The 15986-nt window shown below is 61.7% G+C and overlaps 1 protein-coding gene across 1 annotated transcript; it reads left to right on the top strand.

Annotated features, from left to right (window-relative positions):
• The first annotated feature begins 2314 nt into the window (after window positions 1-2314).
• Window positions 2315-15016, top strand: THNSL2 (threonine synthase like 2). The gene is made up of 9 exons (XM_079111271.1): window positions 2315-2460; window positions 5287-5519; window positions 5666-5860; window positions 6179-6331; window positions 8174-8404; window positions 11452-11600; window positions 11691-11816; window positions 14265-14416; window positions 14725-15016. Exons 2-9 carry the CDS (start codon window positions 5297-5299, stop codon window positions 14969-14971), a joined length of 1476 nt encoding a protein of 491 aa, XP_078967397.1. The 5' UTR covers window positions 2315-2460; window positions 5287-5296; the 3' UTR covers window positions 14972-15016.
• The last annotated feature ends 970 nt before the right edge of the window (window positions 15017-15986 follow it).

The following is a 15986-nucleotide window of genomic DNA, read 5'->3' as shown; positions in this document are numbered from 1 at the left end:
TGGAATTATGCCAGTTCAGTATTTACTTGGGGCTATTCAGTAATTTGGGGCTATTTTTTATTAACCCTTGTTACAGAGTCAGAAACTCAGGTAGGGATCTCAGTGTGATTCAAGGTACTTAGCCTGAGTACCACAAATCTCCTCAACCCCCCCCCCCCCCATAATAGCATAATAGATCATCCAGGTAGAAACTTCAACACCCTCAGAGCAGGTGCGTCCTGACTTGATGTCATCTTCTCTCCCTCTGTCTAGCTGTCTGGGTCTGGCTCAGACAGTAGAACGCTGCGCCTGCCTCTGCCCCTCGCACGGCTGGGAGGCTTCCGGCAGGTGGCAGTCTCCTGCCGTCCAACCCTGTGTGCGCCCTGACCTCCACCAGGGCTCTGACCCAGCCCCTGCCACCCAGTGCTAGGAGAAAGGCAAGGCAGCCTTGAAGAAGCCGGCCTGGATCACAGGACCCTGTGTGGGCTGAGCTCTGCTCTGAGGAGCTCTGGTCTCCGGCTACAGACAGCTGCACTCGATCAGTAATGTTAAAAGGAAAAGAAAGTTTTGAATCTGACAAAAGCTGAATGTTGATACATTGTAGAAGTCTGTAAAAAAGAACTGCCTGCTCCTTCTCTTCCTGCTGAGAATCGTTTTCCTCATGACTTGCACTGTTCTGAATGTCCCAACAACTCTTAATGATTAACCCTGTCCTCCCTGGAGCCCTTGGCTCCTCTCTTTCGTGAGGTGCCAAAGTACATTCCACTCTGTGGGAATGGCCCCTGACCCTTGTGTGAGCCCTGTGACAAGTCCCTTGTTCCACCTTGTGCTGGGAAGGCCAATCCACAACCCAGCAGAAGCCAGGGCCTCCCAGGCTCCCTCCCTCTTCCTCCCAGAAGAAGAGACCAGCTAGACTGGACACAGTCAGCAGGGGCTGCAAAGACTCGTGCAGCCATGTCAAGTGGACCAAGTTTGGACAGTAGGAAACTTGTTAGTAGAGATCACAAGTTTAGAAAACTGTCACCAGTAAGGAGAATAAAAGGGAAATGGGGAAACAGGAAAGGTCCCACATCTTTCAACCCCCGGAGTCTGGGGACAGAGCTCCTGCAGGGGTGACCCAGCCCCCAGCAGGAACCATCTTCGATTACACCTATCAGGTCCTGCTCCTCTAACTCTGCCGCTTAAGGGAGACCCAGGGAATGAACGTGAGGATGTCAGTCACTGTCCCAGGGACATTTGGGACTATCTGGAGGTCACTTCTTTCCCCGAATTCCAGTCTTTGGTCCTAAAAATGAATCAAGGAGCAGACTTTTTTTTTTAATCTTAAATCCTAGAATAGTTCTACACTACAGTTTCTCCCTATAAAGGACCTCACCCCACCTCACCCCACCCCACCATACTGAGGATAGAACCCAAGGCCTCATGCAATGCAAGCTCTACCACTAAGCTATATCCCCAGCCCCTAAAAAGGATTTTTTTGAGCTAAGGTGATGTCCCTCACCCTGTGGATCCCAGATCCAGCTTAGAAACAAGGCGCCTGCCCAAGTCTCTGCTTTTGCGATGAGGGTCATGAAGCCCAAAGTAGGGAAGAGACTTTCTTCTTCCCAATTACCCTCTAGTTTCTCATGTGAAAAAAGCTTTTCTAGCTGCTGCAGAGGTAGAGAGCCAACAATGGAGCCAAGAGCAGCCCCGCTAGTGTGCGAGGCCCACCCCCCTGCAGCGCCTTCTAGCGCCCGCTCCTCCCGGTCCTGAGCCCTACTCCATCCTCCCGCCCCCTCCCGCCCCTGCCCCGCCCCCCCGTCTAGGTCCAGCCCTCCCGCTTCCTGCCCCTCCCCGCCACGCCCCTCCCCCGCCCCTGCCTCGCCCTGCCCCGCCCTGCCCCACCCCCTCCTGCCCCTGCTCCTCCCCTCCCGCCCCCTCCCGCCCCTGCTCCTCCTCCCTCCCGCCCCACCCCCTGCTCCTCCCCCTTCCGCCCCCTCCCACCTCCCCCGCTCCTCCCCTCCCTCTCCCGCCCCCTGCTCCTCCCCCTCCCCCCTCCCGCCCCTGTTCCTCCTCCCTCCCGCCCCCTCCCACCTCCCCCGCTCCTCCCCTGCCTCTCCCGCCCCCTCCCACCTCCCCCGCTCCTCCCCCTCCCTCTCCGCCCCCCTCCCACCTCCCCCGCTCCTCCCCCTCCCTCTCCCGCCCCCTCCTCCTCCCCCTCCCACCCCTGTTCCTCCTCCCTCCCGCCCCACCCCCTGCTCCTCCCCCTCCCCCCTCCCGCCCCTGTTCCTCCTCCCTCCCGCCCCAGCCCCTGCTCCTCCCGCTCCCGCCCCCTCCCGCCCTCTCGGCGCCCTGCTCCGTTGTCCCGCTGTCCCAGCGTCTCCCGGTCCCGTTTAAATCCCGAGCCTTCGCTCCAGCCGGAGGCTCAAGCCCTGCCCGCCGAGGGGACTCGGGAGGCGCGCCGTCTGGAGCCCCGAAGGTCCGCCCGACCTGCGTCCACCGGTAACCGCGCCGCCCGCGTCGCCGCGCCCTGCCCTCCGCTGCCTCCCGGGCGACCCTCTGCCCCTGCGGCCGCACTGCCTCCTAGCCGCGGCCGGCCTCTTCCTGGGCGCCGACAGCCTGGGGGAGGAGACTGGCCTCGCTCTGCGCCCTCTGCGGGGCCGGGCGGCGCGGTGTGTGCAGAAGCTGGGCCTGGGGCCTGGGCCTCCCCAGTCGCCTCCGGGGCCCAGACCCTGCCTTGGGCTCCGCGCCCCACCGCCCCTCATCCCGCCCGAGGGGCCTCGACCCCAGCACGGACGCCTTCCCTTCCTGCCAAGTCTCTTCCCCACGAGCTCCTCTTAGGCTTGCTGGCCCTTACCGGCTATCCAGGTGATTTCAGAGTTTTTCTGCCGTCTTCACTCTGGAATACGATCCAAGGGAGACACAAGGGAGAATTATTACAGTAACACATTCTAGCGGCCACTTCGTCCAGTTCCCCACGTATCAGTCCAAAACCAGTGCTCGATGTTCTCTGCTAGGTGACCCTGGTGGCAGCTGGTTCTGTTTCCGCACTTCTCCATTACGCTGAACCTGCGATGTGTGCTGCTCTGTAGGGTCTTCTGTGGTCCTGGGAATGCTGCCCCTGAGGCCCTCGGACTGAACAGGGACAGTCCTGCCTCCGAGGAGCTAGACCTGTCTAGTCACCCACAGGTGCAGAGCCCAGTCGGCCTCTTTCCTTTGATCCTGGACAGGCTATCTGTCTTCTCTGGCCCTCCTCTGGTGCCGAGCATAGCAGACCCCAGTGCCCCGTGTGCTGAGTGCTTCCATTCCATCCTGGAAGGACATTCAGAGAATATTGTCTGCTTATAAGCTGCCCTGGTCCCTCTATGATCTCTCTCCTTGGGTCCTACGAGTGCGAACCTTCCTGTTCCTCCAGGGCATGGGGCAGGTTGTTGGCCCTGACCCTTGCCGCAGAGTTACAGAAACTCTTGTCTTCTTGAAGGCACTTCTGCCTCTGCCTCTTGTCCCTGCTCCTCTCTCTCAAGACGCTGTGCCTGCTCTGCAGAGCCACTACAGGTGGCTGTGGAGTGCCCCGATTTCTTGTCTTTGACCTGGACTCCTGTGGAGTGCGACCCCTTGTTCCTGTTTACCAGAGAGGGTCTTCACGTATGCCCATTCTACCAGCACGAAAGCATCTGTCCTTTCACTTTCAGAAGATCTGAGGTTTGAAGGATGGAGCTCATCTCTCTAAACTGCATGACCTGGCGCAGGCAGAGGCGCGGGCCTGGCAGCCCTGGCAGAGCAGTGTCAGAATGCGGTGTAGGAGGCCACCGTTCCTCCTGGTCAGCGTCAGCCCATACCCAAGTAGAGACCAGAAACTTTGCCCCGGGGCCAGGGTCCCCTCCAGCCCTGGCAGCACAGAACAGTCTAGTGGTACCAAGAACTGTCTTGTCAAATCTCTCCCTAGAGAGCCCCTAAATTCACCGCTGTGGTTTCCCATGGCTGCCCAGAGAAACAGCTGAGTCCACGCCAGCCTCCAGGGCAGGTGGCGCGTCAGTTCTACCAGCCAGCCTCTGGGACTAGGCTGGGAGGTCAGGCACGGTTATCGACGAGGGTGCCAGCCACACTGCTCATGTGGGATGAAGGGTTTTCTGGAACAGGAGACTTCCGGTTTTAACCAGGCAGGTCCCAGGGGAAGTGTGATGAGCGGCTCAGTCTGTTTTTGGTCCTGGCCACAGCCTGGCACCCTCCAGGGCCTCCTAGTCAAGGAGCCTAATGTAATCCATCCCGCTGGTGCCAGGCATGTGAAGCTGTTTTAAAGCTCCGAACCTGGTTCCAAAGAAGGAGCAGAGTTGAGGTCCACTGAGTTGATTCCACTGAGTCGAGGTCCACTGAGTGGATTCCGCTGAGTCGAGGTCTGCTGAGTTGATTCCACTGAGTGGATTCCACTGAGTCGAGGTCCACTGAGTTGATTCTTTGAGTTGATTCCACTGAGTGGATTCCACTGAGTCGAGGTCCACTGAGTTGATTCTCTGAGTTGATTCTCTGAGTTGATTCCACTGAGTCGAGGTCCACTGAGTTGATTCTCTGAGTGGATTCCACTGAGTCGAGGTCTGCTGAGTTGATTCCACTGAGTTGATTCTCTGAGTGGATTCCACTGAGTCAAGGTCTGCTGAGTTGATTCCACTGAGTTGATTCTCTGAGTGGATTCCACTGAGTCGAGGTCCACTGAGTTGATTCCACTGAGTCAAGGTCCGCTGAGTGGATTCCACTGAGTTGATTCTCTGAGTTGATTCCACTGAGACGAGGTCCGCTGAGTTGATTCCACTGAGTCGAGATCCATTGAGTTGATTCCACTGAGTCGAGGAGTTGATTCCACTGAGTCGAGGTCTGCTGAGTTGATTCTCTGAGTTGATTCTCTGAGTGGATTCCACTGAGTCGAGGTCCGCTGAGTTAAACGCAGTGTCTGTAAATAACTGTGGAAGGTGGCGATTGAGCCACAGCAGGCTGGTTGCTCTTCCTCCCGGGGCTGTCGGGCAGCCATGCCGTGCTGCAGCTGCGCCCCATCCAGGGCTGCCTTCCCGTGGTGAGGACTGAGCTCCCTTGTCTGGCTTGCTTCGGCACCTCCCCTCCAAGGTGGCAGTCCAGGGATGCGTTCCTGTGGAGGGTCATGACTTGCTGCGTGCCAGGTGAGGCTGGCAGAGGGCTCAGGGAGCCTCCTGTCTCCGGCCTGGGCCACACCCTGGTGTGTGGTGGCTCCCAGGCCAAGGCAGGGCTGTGTGCTGCGGCCTCGTGGTTGGGGAGCTGGGAGCTTGCGGACCAGGTACCTCTGGGGCTGTCCCCTTGCAGCCTCCAGAGCATGTGGTACGTCAGCACCCGGGGCATGGCCCCGCGCATCGACTTTGAGGGAGCCCTCTTCTCCGGCTACGCGCCGGACGGTGGCCTCTACATGCCTGAGAACTTCCCGCAACTGGACGGAGAGATCCTGCGGCGGTGGAGCCTGCTCTCCTACCCCAGCCTGGTGAAGGAGCTGTGCTCGCTCTTCATTGGCCCTGAGCTCATTCCAAGGGATGACTTGGATGGTGAGCACCCCGTCCTGCTCAGCCTCTGTGCACTGGAAATCCACCGCCCAACGGCCATGTTTCCCAGACCTCAAAGCGTCCAAGAGCCCTGGAGAGAATCAGAGGGCGGAGGTGACATGCTCCTCCGCTGTGCTCCCGGCCCGCAGGTCTGATCAACCGTGCCTTCAGCAGATTCCGCCACCAGGACGTGGTCCGTCTGAGCAGGCTGGCGCAGGGGCTAAATGTGCTGGAGCTATGGCACGGGGTCACGCGGGCCTTCAAGGACCTGTCCCTGAGCTGCACAGCACAGTTCCTGCAGTACTTCCTGGAGAAGAGGCAGAAGCACGTCACTGTGGTCGTAGGTGCGGCTGGGTGTGTGCTGGAGCCAGGGCCCCTTGGGCAGCGTCACCCTGCGGGCACCCTCCCCTGGCTCCTCCTCTCTTGTGCCATGGGCCCCTTAGGGTCTGGTGCAGGCTGAGGGTGCGTCTCAGAGAAGTGTCTGTGAATACACAGACACTGTAGGCGTGCGGTTCCCAGCCGGCCCGGGTCCCGAGCTCCCCCACGGTCCCTTCCTGTCCTGCGAGGGTCAGAGTGGCCTTGCTGCATTTGGCGACCTGCTGCAAGGGCCACTTCTTTCCCTGCCCCTGTACTAAAGGGAGGGCCACCTTCTTGTCATCCAGGCACTTCTGGGGACACGGGGAGTGCTGCCATTGAGAGCGTCCGAGAGGCGGAGAACGTGGACATTGTTGTGCTGCTGCCCAAAGGCCGCTGCTCGCGGACTCAGGAGCTGCAGATGACGACGGTGCTGAAGGACAACGTGCACGTGTTTGGAGGTGGGTGTGAGCAGAGGCCGGGGAGCGAGGTCCTGCTGGGGACCAGCCGAGCGGCCTTCCTTTTCCTTCCTCCCGCTTTCCTGCCTCCGGCGGCCGTATTCCGGGGTCGGCAGCTCTGCCCTGGCCTATCTCTGGGCAGGCTCCTGGCTACCCCGTCTCCTAGCGGAGACGGACACCCAACCCTGGGAACAGCACCACGCAGGAGGCGCAGGGTCAAAACCACGACCTGGGAAACGCCACTGCCGCGCCGGCTCAGTGGCTGCGTCCCGTGAAGATGGCCATGCAGGGCTGTGGCCCGAGCCAGTGACCTGTCCTCAGGCACTGACGTTCAGAGGGCCCAAACGTGTTGCGTACTCAGGGGAGGGTGCCGCTGCGTGTCTGGCCACTGTGCTCCCTCCCTGACCGCGCAGGCGGCCCAACCGTGCGTGGCGCAGCAGGCCCAGTTCTTAAGATGGGCAGCTGCTCAGGATGCCTCCTGAGGACTCTGAGAAGAGGAGCATTTGCGCAGCTGGGGAGGGAGACACCGCCTCCCAGGTCGGACCCTGGGAGGGGAGGCTGGGGCTGGTGGGGCCTCACCCAGGCGGGAGCAGGAGGGAAAGCAGTGGGGTCCTGGTTGGGGTTTCGGACCCCGAGGCCTTGGGCAGGTTGCTCATTCCCCTGAGGGGTCCACGGAGCCCCAGTGACAGAGAGCACTCCTTCTGCAGCCAGCGGCTAGCGGGGGCTTCCTCAGGAGGCCCAGCTGTGCCGAGGAGCAAGAGCAGCGTGGAGCCCTCACCCAGGGGTAGCGGGCGTTCCTCTTCCTGTCCGCTCCAGAGCACGCGCAGAGCCCCTCTCTTCTCTTTGGCAAGAGCAGGACATCCAGTGTGACCAGCACGGTCAGCTGCGGTGGCTGTTGGCAGGTCTTCCGCCTTGGCCTTGGTGACTGCCCGTACTTGGCTCTGTGTCCCTGTAGTCACTGCAAGACTTTGACACCAGGGCTCAGGTGCCGAGGGTCCTGGCTGTCTGCCAAGCACCCGCGTTGTTACTGCGGCCGTGGGACACCTTCCCTGGTGGCTCGGTGCCTCTGTCCTTCCATCTTTCCTTTCATTCCCCTTGTGTCCCCTTGCCCACCTTGGAGCCAGCCCCTGACCCCACGGAAGGCCAGGCTTGTGCTGGCCTGGTCCTGGCCAGGGACTGGGACGTGGACCTGGAGCCAGGACCCAGCCTCAGCACGGCTGCCGTGGCGGGGAGAAGGGCTCACAGCCTGAGGGCTGCTCTGTTTCCCCCGCAGAGTCCACCCCCCCAAGTGTGGGTCCAGTGCAGAAAGGGACCCAGGTATCAGCTGAGCATTGGTGCAGGTGCATCGTTAGTCCAGCTGGATTGGGGAGTGTATGTCCAACTAATGGACAACAAGCTGAAAGATCTACCCAGTGGAGACCCACAGTCAGGCTAATGAGCAGGGAGGAGGGGTGGGCCACCCAAGCTCACCTAAGGCGGAGGCGTGGGGAGCAGGGCACTGGCCCTGTGAGCTGTGTGATGGCAGGTCCCAGGGGCCTGTGGCCACCCCAGCCCCAGCCCCGAGAGCTGTGGAGCAGAGGGCCAACCCCTCACCGTGAGTTTCCTGCCCCTCCGTGGAAGGGTGGGAGTGGGCCTGGAGCACAGAGTCCTGCATGGGCAGCCTGACTTCGCCTAGCAGGGGAAACGCGGGAAACAGTTCTGGCCACGTGTCTGTTCTCTCAAGCGAGGGCGGGTTTGCAGGAATGCGGGGCGGGCGACCGTGTCTGTCCGGAGCCGCTTACCGAGGCTGGGCGAGGTGGCCGGCCCGCCGCCCTGTGTTCCTGAGCGCTCCTCCGTCTCCGGCAGTGGAAGGGAACAGCGACGAGCTGGACGCCCCCATCAAGGCCGTGCTGGCCGACGCGGCTTTTGTGGAGAAGCACGGTCTCCTGAGCCTGAACTCCCTCAACTGGTCGCGGGTGCTGGTGCAGATGGCCCATTACTTCTTCGCCTACTTCCGCTGTGCGCCCTCCTTGGACGTGTGCCCCCTGCCTACCGTGGAGGTGGTGGTGCCAACAGGGGCTGGTGGGAACCTCGCAGGTAAGGAGGCTCCGCGTGCCGGTGGGCTTCCAGGGAGACACCGCGGCCCGGCCTCCACAGACGTTGGCCAGGAACGTGGGGAGAAAGAAGGTCGCGTCCTAGCTCCGTCTCCGCCACGCAGGAGACGTTCCTCCCCTGCCCCACCTTCCTGGGACCTTGTGGGCTCTTGCCGTGGAGGGAGGGTGAGGGCCCATCGCTGGGCTCCAGCGGCTGACCGGATAGACCCAGCGGGGCGTGGAGATGCAAGGCCAGGGGCTGGCCGCCCAGCCGGCTGGCAGCACCCTCTCCAAGAAGCCGTGTCCTTTGCTCTGGCGGGGCCAGCTGCTGCTGAGGGTCACGCTGCACCAGGGCACAGTGTGTTCCTGCTGCTGGCACCCAGCCCAGCGGCCACGTGAGGCGCACCCTGCACCGAGGACTCTGGCCTGGTACCAGTCGAGTGGGTGTGGGGTGGTCCTTCGACTTGGGGTTGGAGCCCCGGTCGTTCTCAGGACTGCTGTGAGTCACCAGTGAGCTCCCGCGTGCACTTGAACCTCTAAAGGGGTAAGTGCTGGCCGGCTGGGAGGCTTCTTGGTCGCTGTGCACACGGGTGTTGCGTGTACGCTCAGGGCCTTTTGTAAAGTGGTGTAGTTTTTGCACAAGGCCTGCACACACCTCCTGCAGACTCAGTTCCCTCTGGATGACACCTTACAGAATCTAATGCAGTACGTACAGAGGCTGTGTCGCCAGGTGCGCGCACACGCCTGTAATCTCAACAGCTCCGGAGGCTGAGGCAGAAGATCCCGAGTTCAAAGCCAGCCTCTGCAACTTAGCCAGGTCCCAAGCAACTCGGCAAGACCCTGTCCTTAAATACATAAATAAATAATGAAATACACCGGGGATGAGAGCCAGTGGTTAAATACCCCTGGGTTCAATCCCTGGTACGAAAAAAAATGCTGTGTAAGAAGTTGTACTGTTTAGGGAGTAATGGTAAGGAAAAGACTCTACATTGTTGGTACAGATGCCATTTTAAAAAAACACTTGGCCCGAGCTCCGTTGAGTCTGCAGATGTGGAACCCTCAGATGCAGAGGCTGACCGAGCTGTTATCTCTACTTTATAAGAGGAATCGGGGCCATGAGGTTAGCTTGTCCCTGGTCACATGCTGGCTGTGCGGAGCTAGGACCACCAGAGGGCCAGAGCCAGGTCCTCACCAGCGCCCGAGGCTGGTGGGCACCACAGATTCTGTGACTGCGTGGCCTGGCTTCTGAGGCCCTGGGTGGCTTAGGTGGGACCTTGAAGCCTCTCTGGCCAGGAAGCTCATCTAAGGCGTAGGCGCAGGGAGCAGAGCCCGACCCTGTGAGCTGAGTGACAGCAGGTCACTCTCCCCTCCACTGACAGACAAGGGAGAGAAGGGTGGGGCCCGCTGGCCGGAGCCTCATGCCTTCCCCTTGCCCTCTGGTCAGGGCTGCACGGACGGGAGCACCCGTGACAGGTGCCAGATGCCTGAGTTCGGTGCCAGGCTCCGTGGAGGGTCCTGGGGGCAGAGCACGTGGCGCCTGTCCTGCTCTGCTGGCCTCTGTTGGAGGCCCTGGGCCCCCGAGCTTCTGTTTCCCCTCCATGTTCAGGGACACCCTCACGTTCCTAAGGACGGGGTGACATAGGAACGGGGAGGTGCCGGGTGCCGCGGGAGTCCTGCTGGGTCGGCCGCCCCAGGCCCTCACCTGTGAGCAGCACCCTGCCCACCTGCCCCAGGTCCTGGCTCCGACTCAGGGTCAGGGATGCCTTGGTTGCTCCTTGTAGACAAGACCTGCTGTGATGGGCACGGCCATGCTGTGCTGCCCCGTCCACCCCGGGCTCCAACCCAGAGCCTGACCCACAGCCCCTGATCCCAGGAAGAGTGATCCCTGGACTCGACGGGCACGTCTCGCACCTCGACTGCCACCGAGCAGGCTGGACAGGTCATTCGACCTCTTTCTTGGGACTTGCCTTTCCTCTCCTAGAACGGGTAGCCTGTGTGGCGGGTGGCCAGCGTGTGGTGGCCTCTCGGCAGGTGTGGTGATCTCGGTCTCCGCTGCTGCTCAGTTGGCGGCACACTCATGGGTTGTAGGTGTGCCCGTTCGTGGTTCTAGTACTGAATGTGCAGAGCTGTGCGGCCACACCCCCCACTCTGGGAGGAAGCCCTGTCCCCGCGGCGGTCACCCCCTCTCCCAAGAACCTCCCCCCTCCGCCCTAGGTGACTGCGCATCCCTTGGGCCCCTAGTCTCTGCTGTAGACGTTTAGTAGAAATGGCATCAGACAGCGTGTGGCTGGCTGGCTGTGCCTGTCCTCGGTCCCTTGGCACATGGTCTCCAGGTGGCTGCAGGTGGCACCGTGTGTGTGTTCTGCGTAGGCATGTCCAGGCCTTGTCCGTTGGCCAGTGAGGGGCACTTGGGTCATGCTGACGTTCGGGGCACGTGGCATAATGCTCCTGGGACCGTGTGTCCAGGGTCTGTGCCGACCTTTTTCATTTCTTCTGCATGTGTCTCGGGAGTGCAGTGGCTGGGTCCTGTGACAGCTCTAAGTTGGACATTCTGAGAAACTTCCAGACTGTTTTCCAAACTGGGGGCGCCATTCTGTGTACCCCCCAGCCACACGGGGCTCTTCCAGCTTCTCCAGATCTTCACTGACACTTTTTAGGGTCCATTTGTGAGTCTAGCCGTCCTAGAAGGTATTAAGTGGACCTCGTGAGGTTGGGGTTGGCGTTTCCCTAGTGACTGATGATGCTGGTGTCGTTTGGTGCGCTGGTCATCAGCATATCTCCCCGGGAAGTGTCCACTCTGCTCGCTCGCCTGTTCTTCAGTGAAATCATTTGTACTTTTGGTTTAGTTGTAAGAGTTCCTTATAGTTTCTGGATATAAGTCCCTATCAGGTGCGTGATTTGCAAATATTCTCCCCATTCCATGAGTCTGCCCTTTGATAGTGTCCTTCGAAGCATGACGTATTTAGGAAGCGTCAGTCTCCTGGTTTTGGTGAAACCCAATCTCATAAAATTCTGCTGTGTTTCTGAACACTCGCTCTGTCCCGCCTGGAGCCGGGTGCGCTGCCGTGAAGATGGGCCTGCCCGTCCGCCTGGTGGTGGTGGTGAACCACAACGACATCGTCCACAGAGCCATCCGGCAGGGGGACTTTTCTCTGTCTGAGGCCGTCAGACCGTCCTTGGCGTCTGCCATGGACATTCAGGTGGGCTGGGGGAGGTGCGCAGTCCTGCCCGGGCGTCGCTGGCGGGCTGACTGCGTGGCAGGGCCTGACTGCGGACTCTGCTCTTCCCAGGTGCCCTACAACATGGAGAGGATCTTCTGGCTGTTCTCCGGCTCCAGCGGCCAGGTGACAAGAGCCCTCATGGAGCAGTTTGAAAGGACCCAAAGTCTGCGGCTACCTGAGGAGCTGCACAGCAAGGTCAGCCCCACCCGCTCGCCTCAGAGAGGAGAGGCCTGAGCCTCTGGGGCTTGGGAGTTGGAGGTCTGTCCATCCGCTCTTCCTCTGCTGCGACTCAGAGACCTGACATGGGCGGCTTTAGGGGAGGAAGAGTTTACTTGGGAGCCATGGTTTCTGGGGTCTGGGCCCATAGGCAGCTGTCTCCCTGCCTCGGGGCTCAAGTGAGGCAGAACCACATGGCGGGAGAGGGTGGCAGCTCACAGGGATCAGGAAGCAGAGGGAGAGACTCCACTCTCCAGACACAAAACGCTCCCAAAGCCTCGCCCAGTGCCCACCTCCCCGGCCACACCCCCCTGCCTCCAGTTCCCACTCAGCTGGTCCCTGTCGGGAATTAATTCACTGACCGATTGGGCTCAGGCCCTCGGAACCCAGTCACTCCTCCGCTAACCCTTCTTGCATTGTCTCACACGTGAGCTTTAGAGGGACACCTCAGACCCAAACCGTCACGCGGGGCGAGGAAAGGAGACGCTTGGTGTTCGAGGGCCTGCTGTGAGCCGGACACTGCTGCCAGGGTTAGCTTTAGCTTGTTGGGTCAGACGGGCAGTGGGAGACCAGGTGGAGCCAGGCGGGCTCAGCCGGAAGCCCGCTGAGACGCGGGGCCAGATTTTAACACTCTGCCTCAAATCACTTGCTGTAAGATGGGGATCGTGGCAACTCTGCCTGCCAGCGTCACCGTGGGATTTGAGTCAGATCACGCAGGGCCTGGCGGCGGGGGCTTGGTGCAGCCCCCGCGGTGTTTGTTTACTGTGGCTGTTAACGTCCAGCCCAGGTGAACGGGCGCAGCCCTTGCCCTTTCAGCAGGAGCCGAGCCCTCTCCTTTCCCTGCCTGGCTGCCTGTCTCTCTGTCTTAGAGGAGGAGGGACTTTCATGTTTTAGGGACCCCGTTGGAAAGCATCGCTTTTGTTTTAAGGCAGCCTGGTGACAGTTACTTACTGCGTGTACAAAACAGAATTTCTGGAGTCCTCTTGAATTTTCCCCGAGGGCCCTCAGGGCAAGGGGCCCCCAGGGCGGTGCCTGCCTCCGGCCTCCTCCTGAGCCTCTGCCCATGGAGCTGGACTCGGCTGCTCGGGCCCTGCCCCAGGCTCCCCACACCTCCCATGCCCTCGGGCTCTCACGTAACATCCTTCTGCAAGGCCAGTGCCCATTCTAGGGGCCCTCCTGCAGCCTGGGTGGTGCCCTCACAGGCCAGAGGGGAAGGTGCCTTTGGAGTCCGCTTCTTTTGACTGGCCATTTGGTTCGGGGTTCGACATCACCTCCCCTCCCCTCCCCTCGGGAAGACGGGCTGTCTCCATTTTTGCGTTCTTGCCTGGCTGGGCGGGAGGAAGGACTCCATTTGCTGGCAGTGCCGTCACCCACTCATTGGTTCATTTATGTCGTGGTCCATGAGGCGCCAAGAGGTGTGCCAGGTGCCAGGGAGAGGGATGAAACGCCTGTGCTGGCCGAGCCTGGGTCTCCATGGTCCAGGGCTTGCCCAGCGTGCAGGAGGCCTGGGTCCATCAAGCCCCCGCACAGAGGCGGGGGAGGAAGGAGGGAGATGGGCGGTCGCCCTCAGAGCCCCTGGGGCGGGAGCCCGGGAGCACAGAGGCCCAGGCGGCTGTGGCCGGGCATTGGGGTGTTCGGTGTTGTGAGCCTGTTTGTCCTAGTCAGCTTTTTGGCCACTGTGACAAAAAAAAAAATCTGACCAGAACAATTTTAAAGGAGGAGGAGTTTATTTGAGGGCTCAGGGTCTCAGAGTCTCTGTCAGTCCACAGAAGGCCGCTCCACTCCTGGGGCGCAGGCGAGGCAGGACTTCATGGCGGGAGAGGGTGGCCGAGGAAGCAGCTCACACGATGGTCAGGAAGCAGAGACCCCACTCACCAGAGCCAGGCCCCTCCAGCCTCACCCCTTCAGTTCCACTCGGGGGTCACCGCACTGGGGCAAGACTCACAGCCGTCATCTCCCTCTGACGCTTCCTGCCCCTCTCACGCAGGCTTTGGGGGACACCTCACATCCAGACCATAGCAGTGTGACGCATTTTCAGAGATCGGCCAGGCACGCAGCGGTCAGTGGGTGGGGGTGTCCAGGAGGGGCCCCCTGGGAGTCCAGGAGGCTCCCTGGGACAGGTGCTCCTGCCTGAGCGGGCGGGAGCCACACGGAGCACAGCGGCCACTGCGGCACTTGGCTGGTGCCCGGGGCTGAGCGGGGCTGCCACCCGAGAGCTGATTCAGGGCCACTTCCCCTGTGCAGGGTCTCAGGGGACTCAGGCCCGCACTTCCTCCAGGCCGAGCTGCTCGCGGCCGGCAAACCGCGGCTCTCCGAGCCGACACGCACTTGAGTCCCTGGTGTCCACCTGGTTGTGTGGCCTGGGGTGGGGTTCAGTCCTCCTTGCCGTGTCCCCCAAAGCTGACCCGCTGGCCCTGGGCCCTTCAGCTCTCCGAGGCCATGACGTCTGAGTCTGTGTCGGATGAGGCCATCACCAGGGCCATGTGCCGCTGCTGGCAGGAAAACCAGTACCTGCTGTGCCCTCACTCGGCGGTGGCCGTGAGCTACCATTACCAGCAGACGGACGGGCAGCAGCCCAGGTACGGCCATGGCCCTGGTTCTGGGGCTTTTACTCTCAGGGGCCTCGCTCCTCCCCAGGCAGGGGAGGCAGGACTGTGGGCAAGGGGCCTTCACCGGTGCGACTGGCGCCCTGAGAGACAGCCTGAGGAGGAGGAGATGACCCCGCGGCCACCAGCAGGGCCTCCAGCCCAGGGCGGCTGGCAGGGCAGCACCCTGCAGGGCATGTCCAGGCGCCCTCTCTCCTCCCGGGGGGCCCGTCCTGCCCTCCTCCTCCGCCTCCCCCCGCCCCGTCCCTCCCCCGCCTGCTCCCAACTGCCCTCGTCCTCAGCCCTCCCAGGTGCTGCCTTGCGCCTGCCTCCGCAGCCAAGTTCCCGGAGGTGGTCCTGGCTGCCGGGCTGACCCCGGAGACCCCAGCTGATATCCTCGCCCTGGAGCGCAAGGAGACGCGGTGCAGCCCCATGCGGAGGGGCGACGACTGGACACTGATGCTCCGGGACACCATCGAGCGCCTGAGCCGGCGGTGGAGGGCCAGCGCCTCCCAGCAGGGCAGCCCGGCTGCAGACGGCTTCCTTTAGGGGCGTCCTGGAGCTGGGCGCGACCCGCCAAGCCACGGCACCTGGCGGTTCCCAGGACTCGATCTCCGTGGTGGCTCGCCTGGACGTCACGGACGTGGAGAATAGACATCCCGAAATAGGCCTGAGAAGAGGAAAAGGGCGTGAACGCGAAGGCCAGGCACTGAGAGCCTCCGTCCCCCTCGCCCAGCGTCCCCAGGCTCCGCTGCAGGAGGGTGTTCCATCACCTCCAGAGAGAGACAGCCCTTCGTGGCTGTCCACAGACCTTGACCGAGGCCCACATCCCTGAGTGTCCAAGCAAATGGACTCACGCCCGCTAGACCACCCCTGAAAACAACCTGTAAACCCAGCTCCTTTCCTTGTCCAGTGGCTCATTTTCCGCCAGGAGAGCGTGTCCCTGGCACCATTGTGTCCCCCTGAATAAAGAGCTGAGGTCACACGTGAGGCTTGTGTCCTGCCTGGTCTTTTTGTGCTAACAGGATGGAGCCCAGGGTCCACTGCCCCGCAGGCCCCGCAGGCCCTGGCAGAGCCTAGCAGACTTGCTCTGGAAGCAACCTGCTTCCTCAGTGCTGGAGGGTGGACATCCTGGCTGGGCAGGGCAGCTTCTTCCTAAGGCTCTCCCTGGCCTGCGGGCACCTGCTCCCTCAGGCTCCACAGGCTCTTCCCCGAGTCTGGTCTGCATGTCCTCTTTCTGTCAGGACTGTTGGACTGGGGACGGGCAGCTGGGGAGGGAGGAGAAGCAGGGCAGGCGTGCAGAAGCCTCGCAGCTGTGGCCATGGCCGGGCACTGCCCAGGCAGAGGACAGGCTCCCAGGGCAGGCGCAGGGTCCTGCCACCCCTCCCTCCCTCTCCGGCGCTGGCTTGGGACCTGCCTGAGCATATTCCCCAAAGGCCTGAGCCCCGGGTGGCTTCCCTGAGAGCGCAGTTCAGGACCAGTCCAGCAGGAGGAGCTGCGGGCCCAGCAGGAAGGCCGGCAGGGGCTGGGCCTCCGGGCCTGCTGGCTGCAAGAGACCCTCCTG

This window comes from Sciurus vulgaris, assembly GCF_902686455.1.
Source record: "Sciurus vulgaris genome assembly, chromosome: 14".
In the NCBI taxonomy this organism is placed as follows: domain Eukaryota; kingdom Metazoa; phylum Chordata; class Mammalia; order Rodentia; family Sciuridae; genus Sciurus; species Sciurus vulgaris.
The sequence above is the reverse complement of the archived record's forward strand: the minus strand, read 5'-3'. Positions and strand labels throughout refer to the sequence as shown.

Bases quoted from the DNA above. Each gene is read 5' to 3' on its own strand.
- THNSL2 (XM_079111271.1), top strand. From the start codon at position 5,297: ATGTGGTACGTCAGCACCCGGGGCATGGCCCCGCGCATCGACTTTGAG. The intron at 5,861-6,178 runs GTGCGGCTGGGT...CTTGTCATCCAG, and splicing joins GCACGTCACTGTGGTCGTAG to GCACTTCTGGGGACACGGGG. The intron at 11,601-11,690 runs GTGGGCTGGGGG...TGCTCTTCCCAG, and splicing joins CGTCTGCCATGGACATTCAG to GTGCCCTACAACATGGAGAG.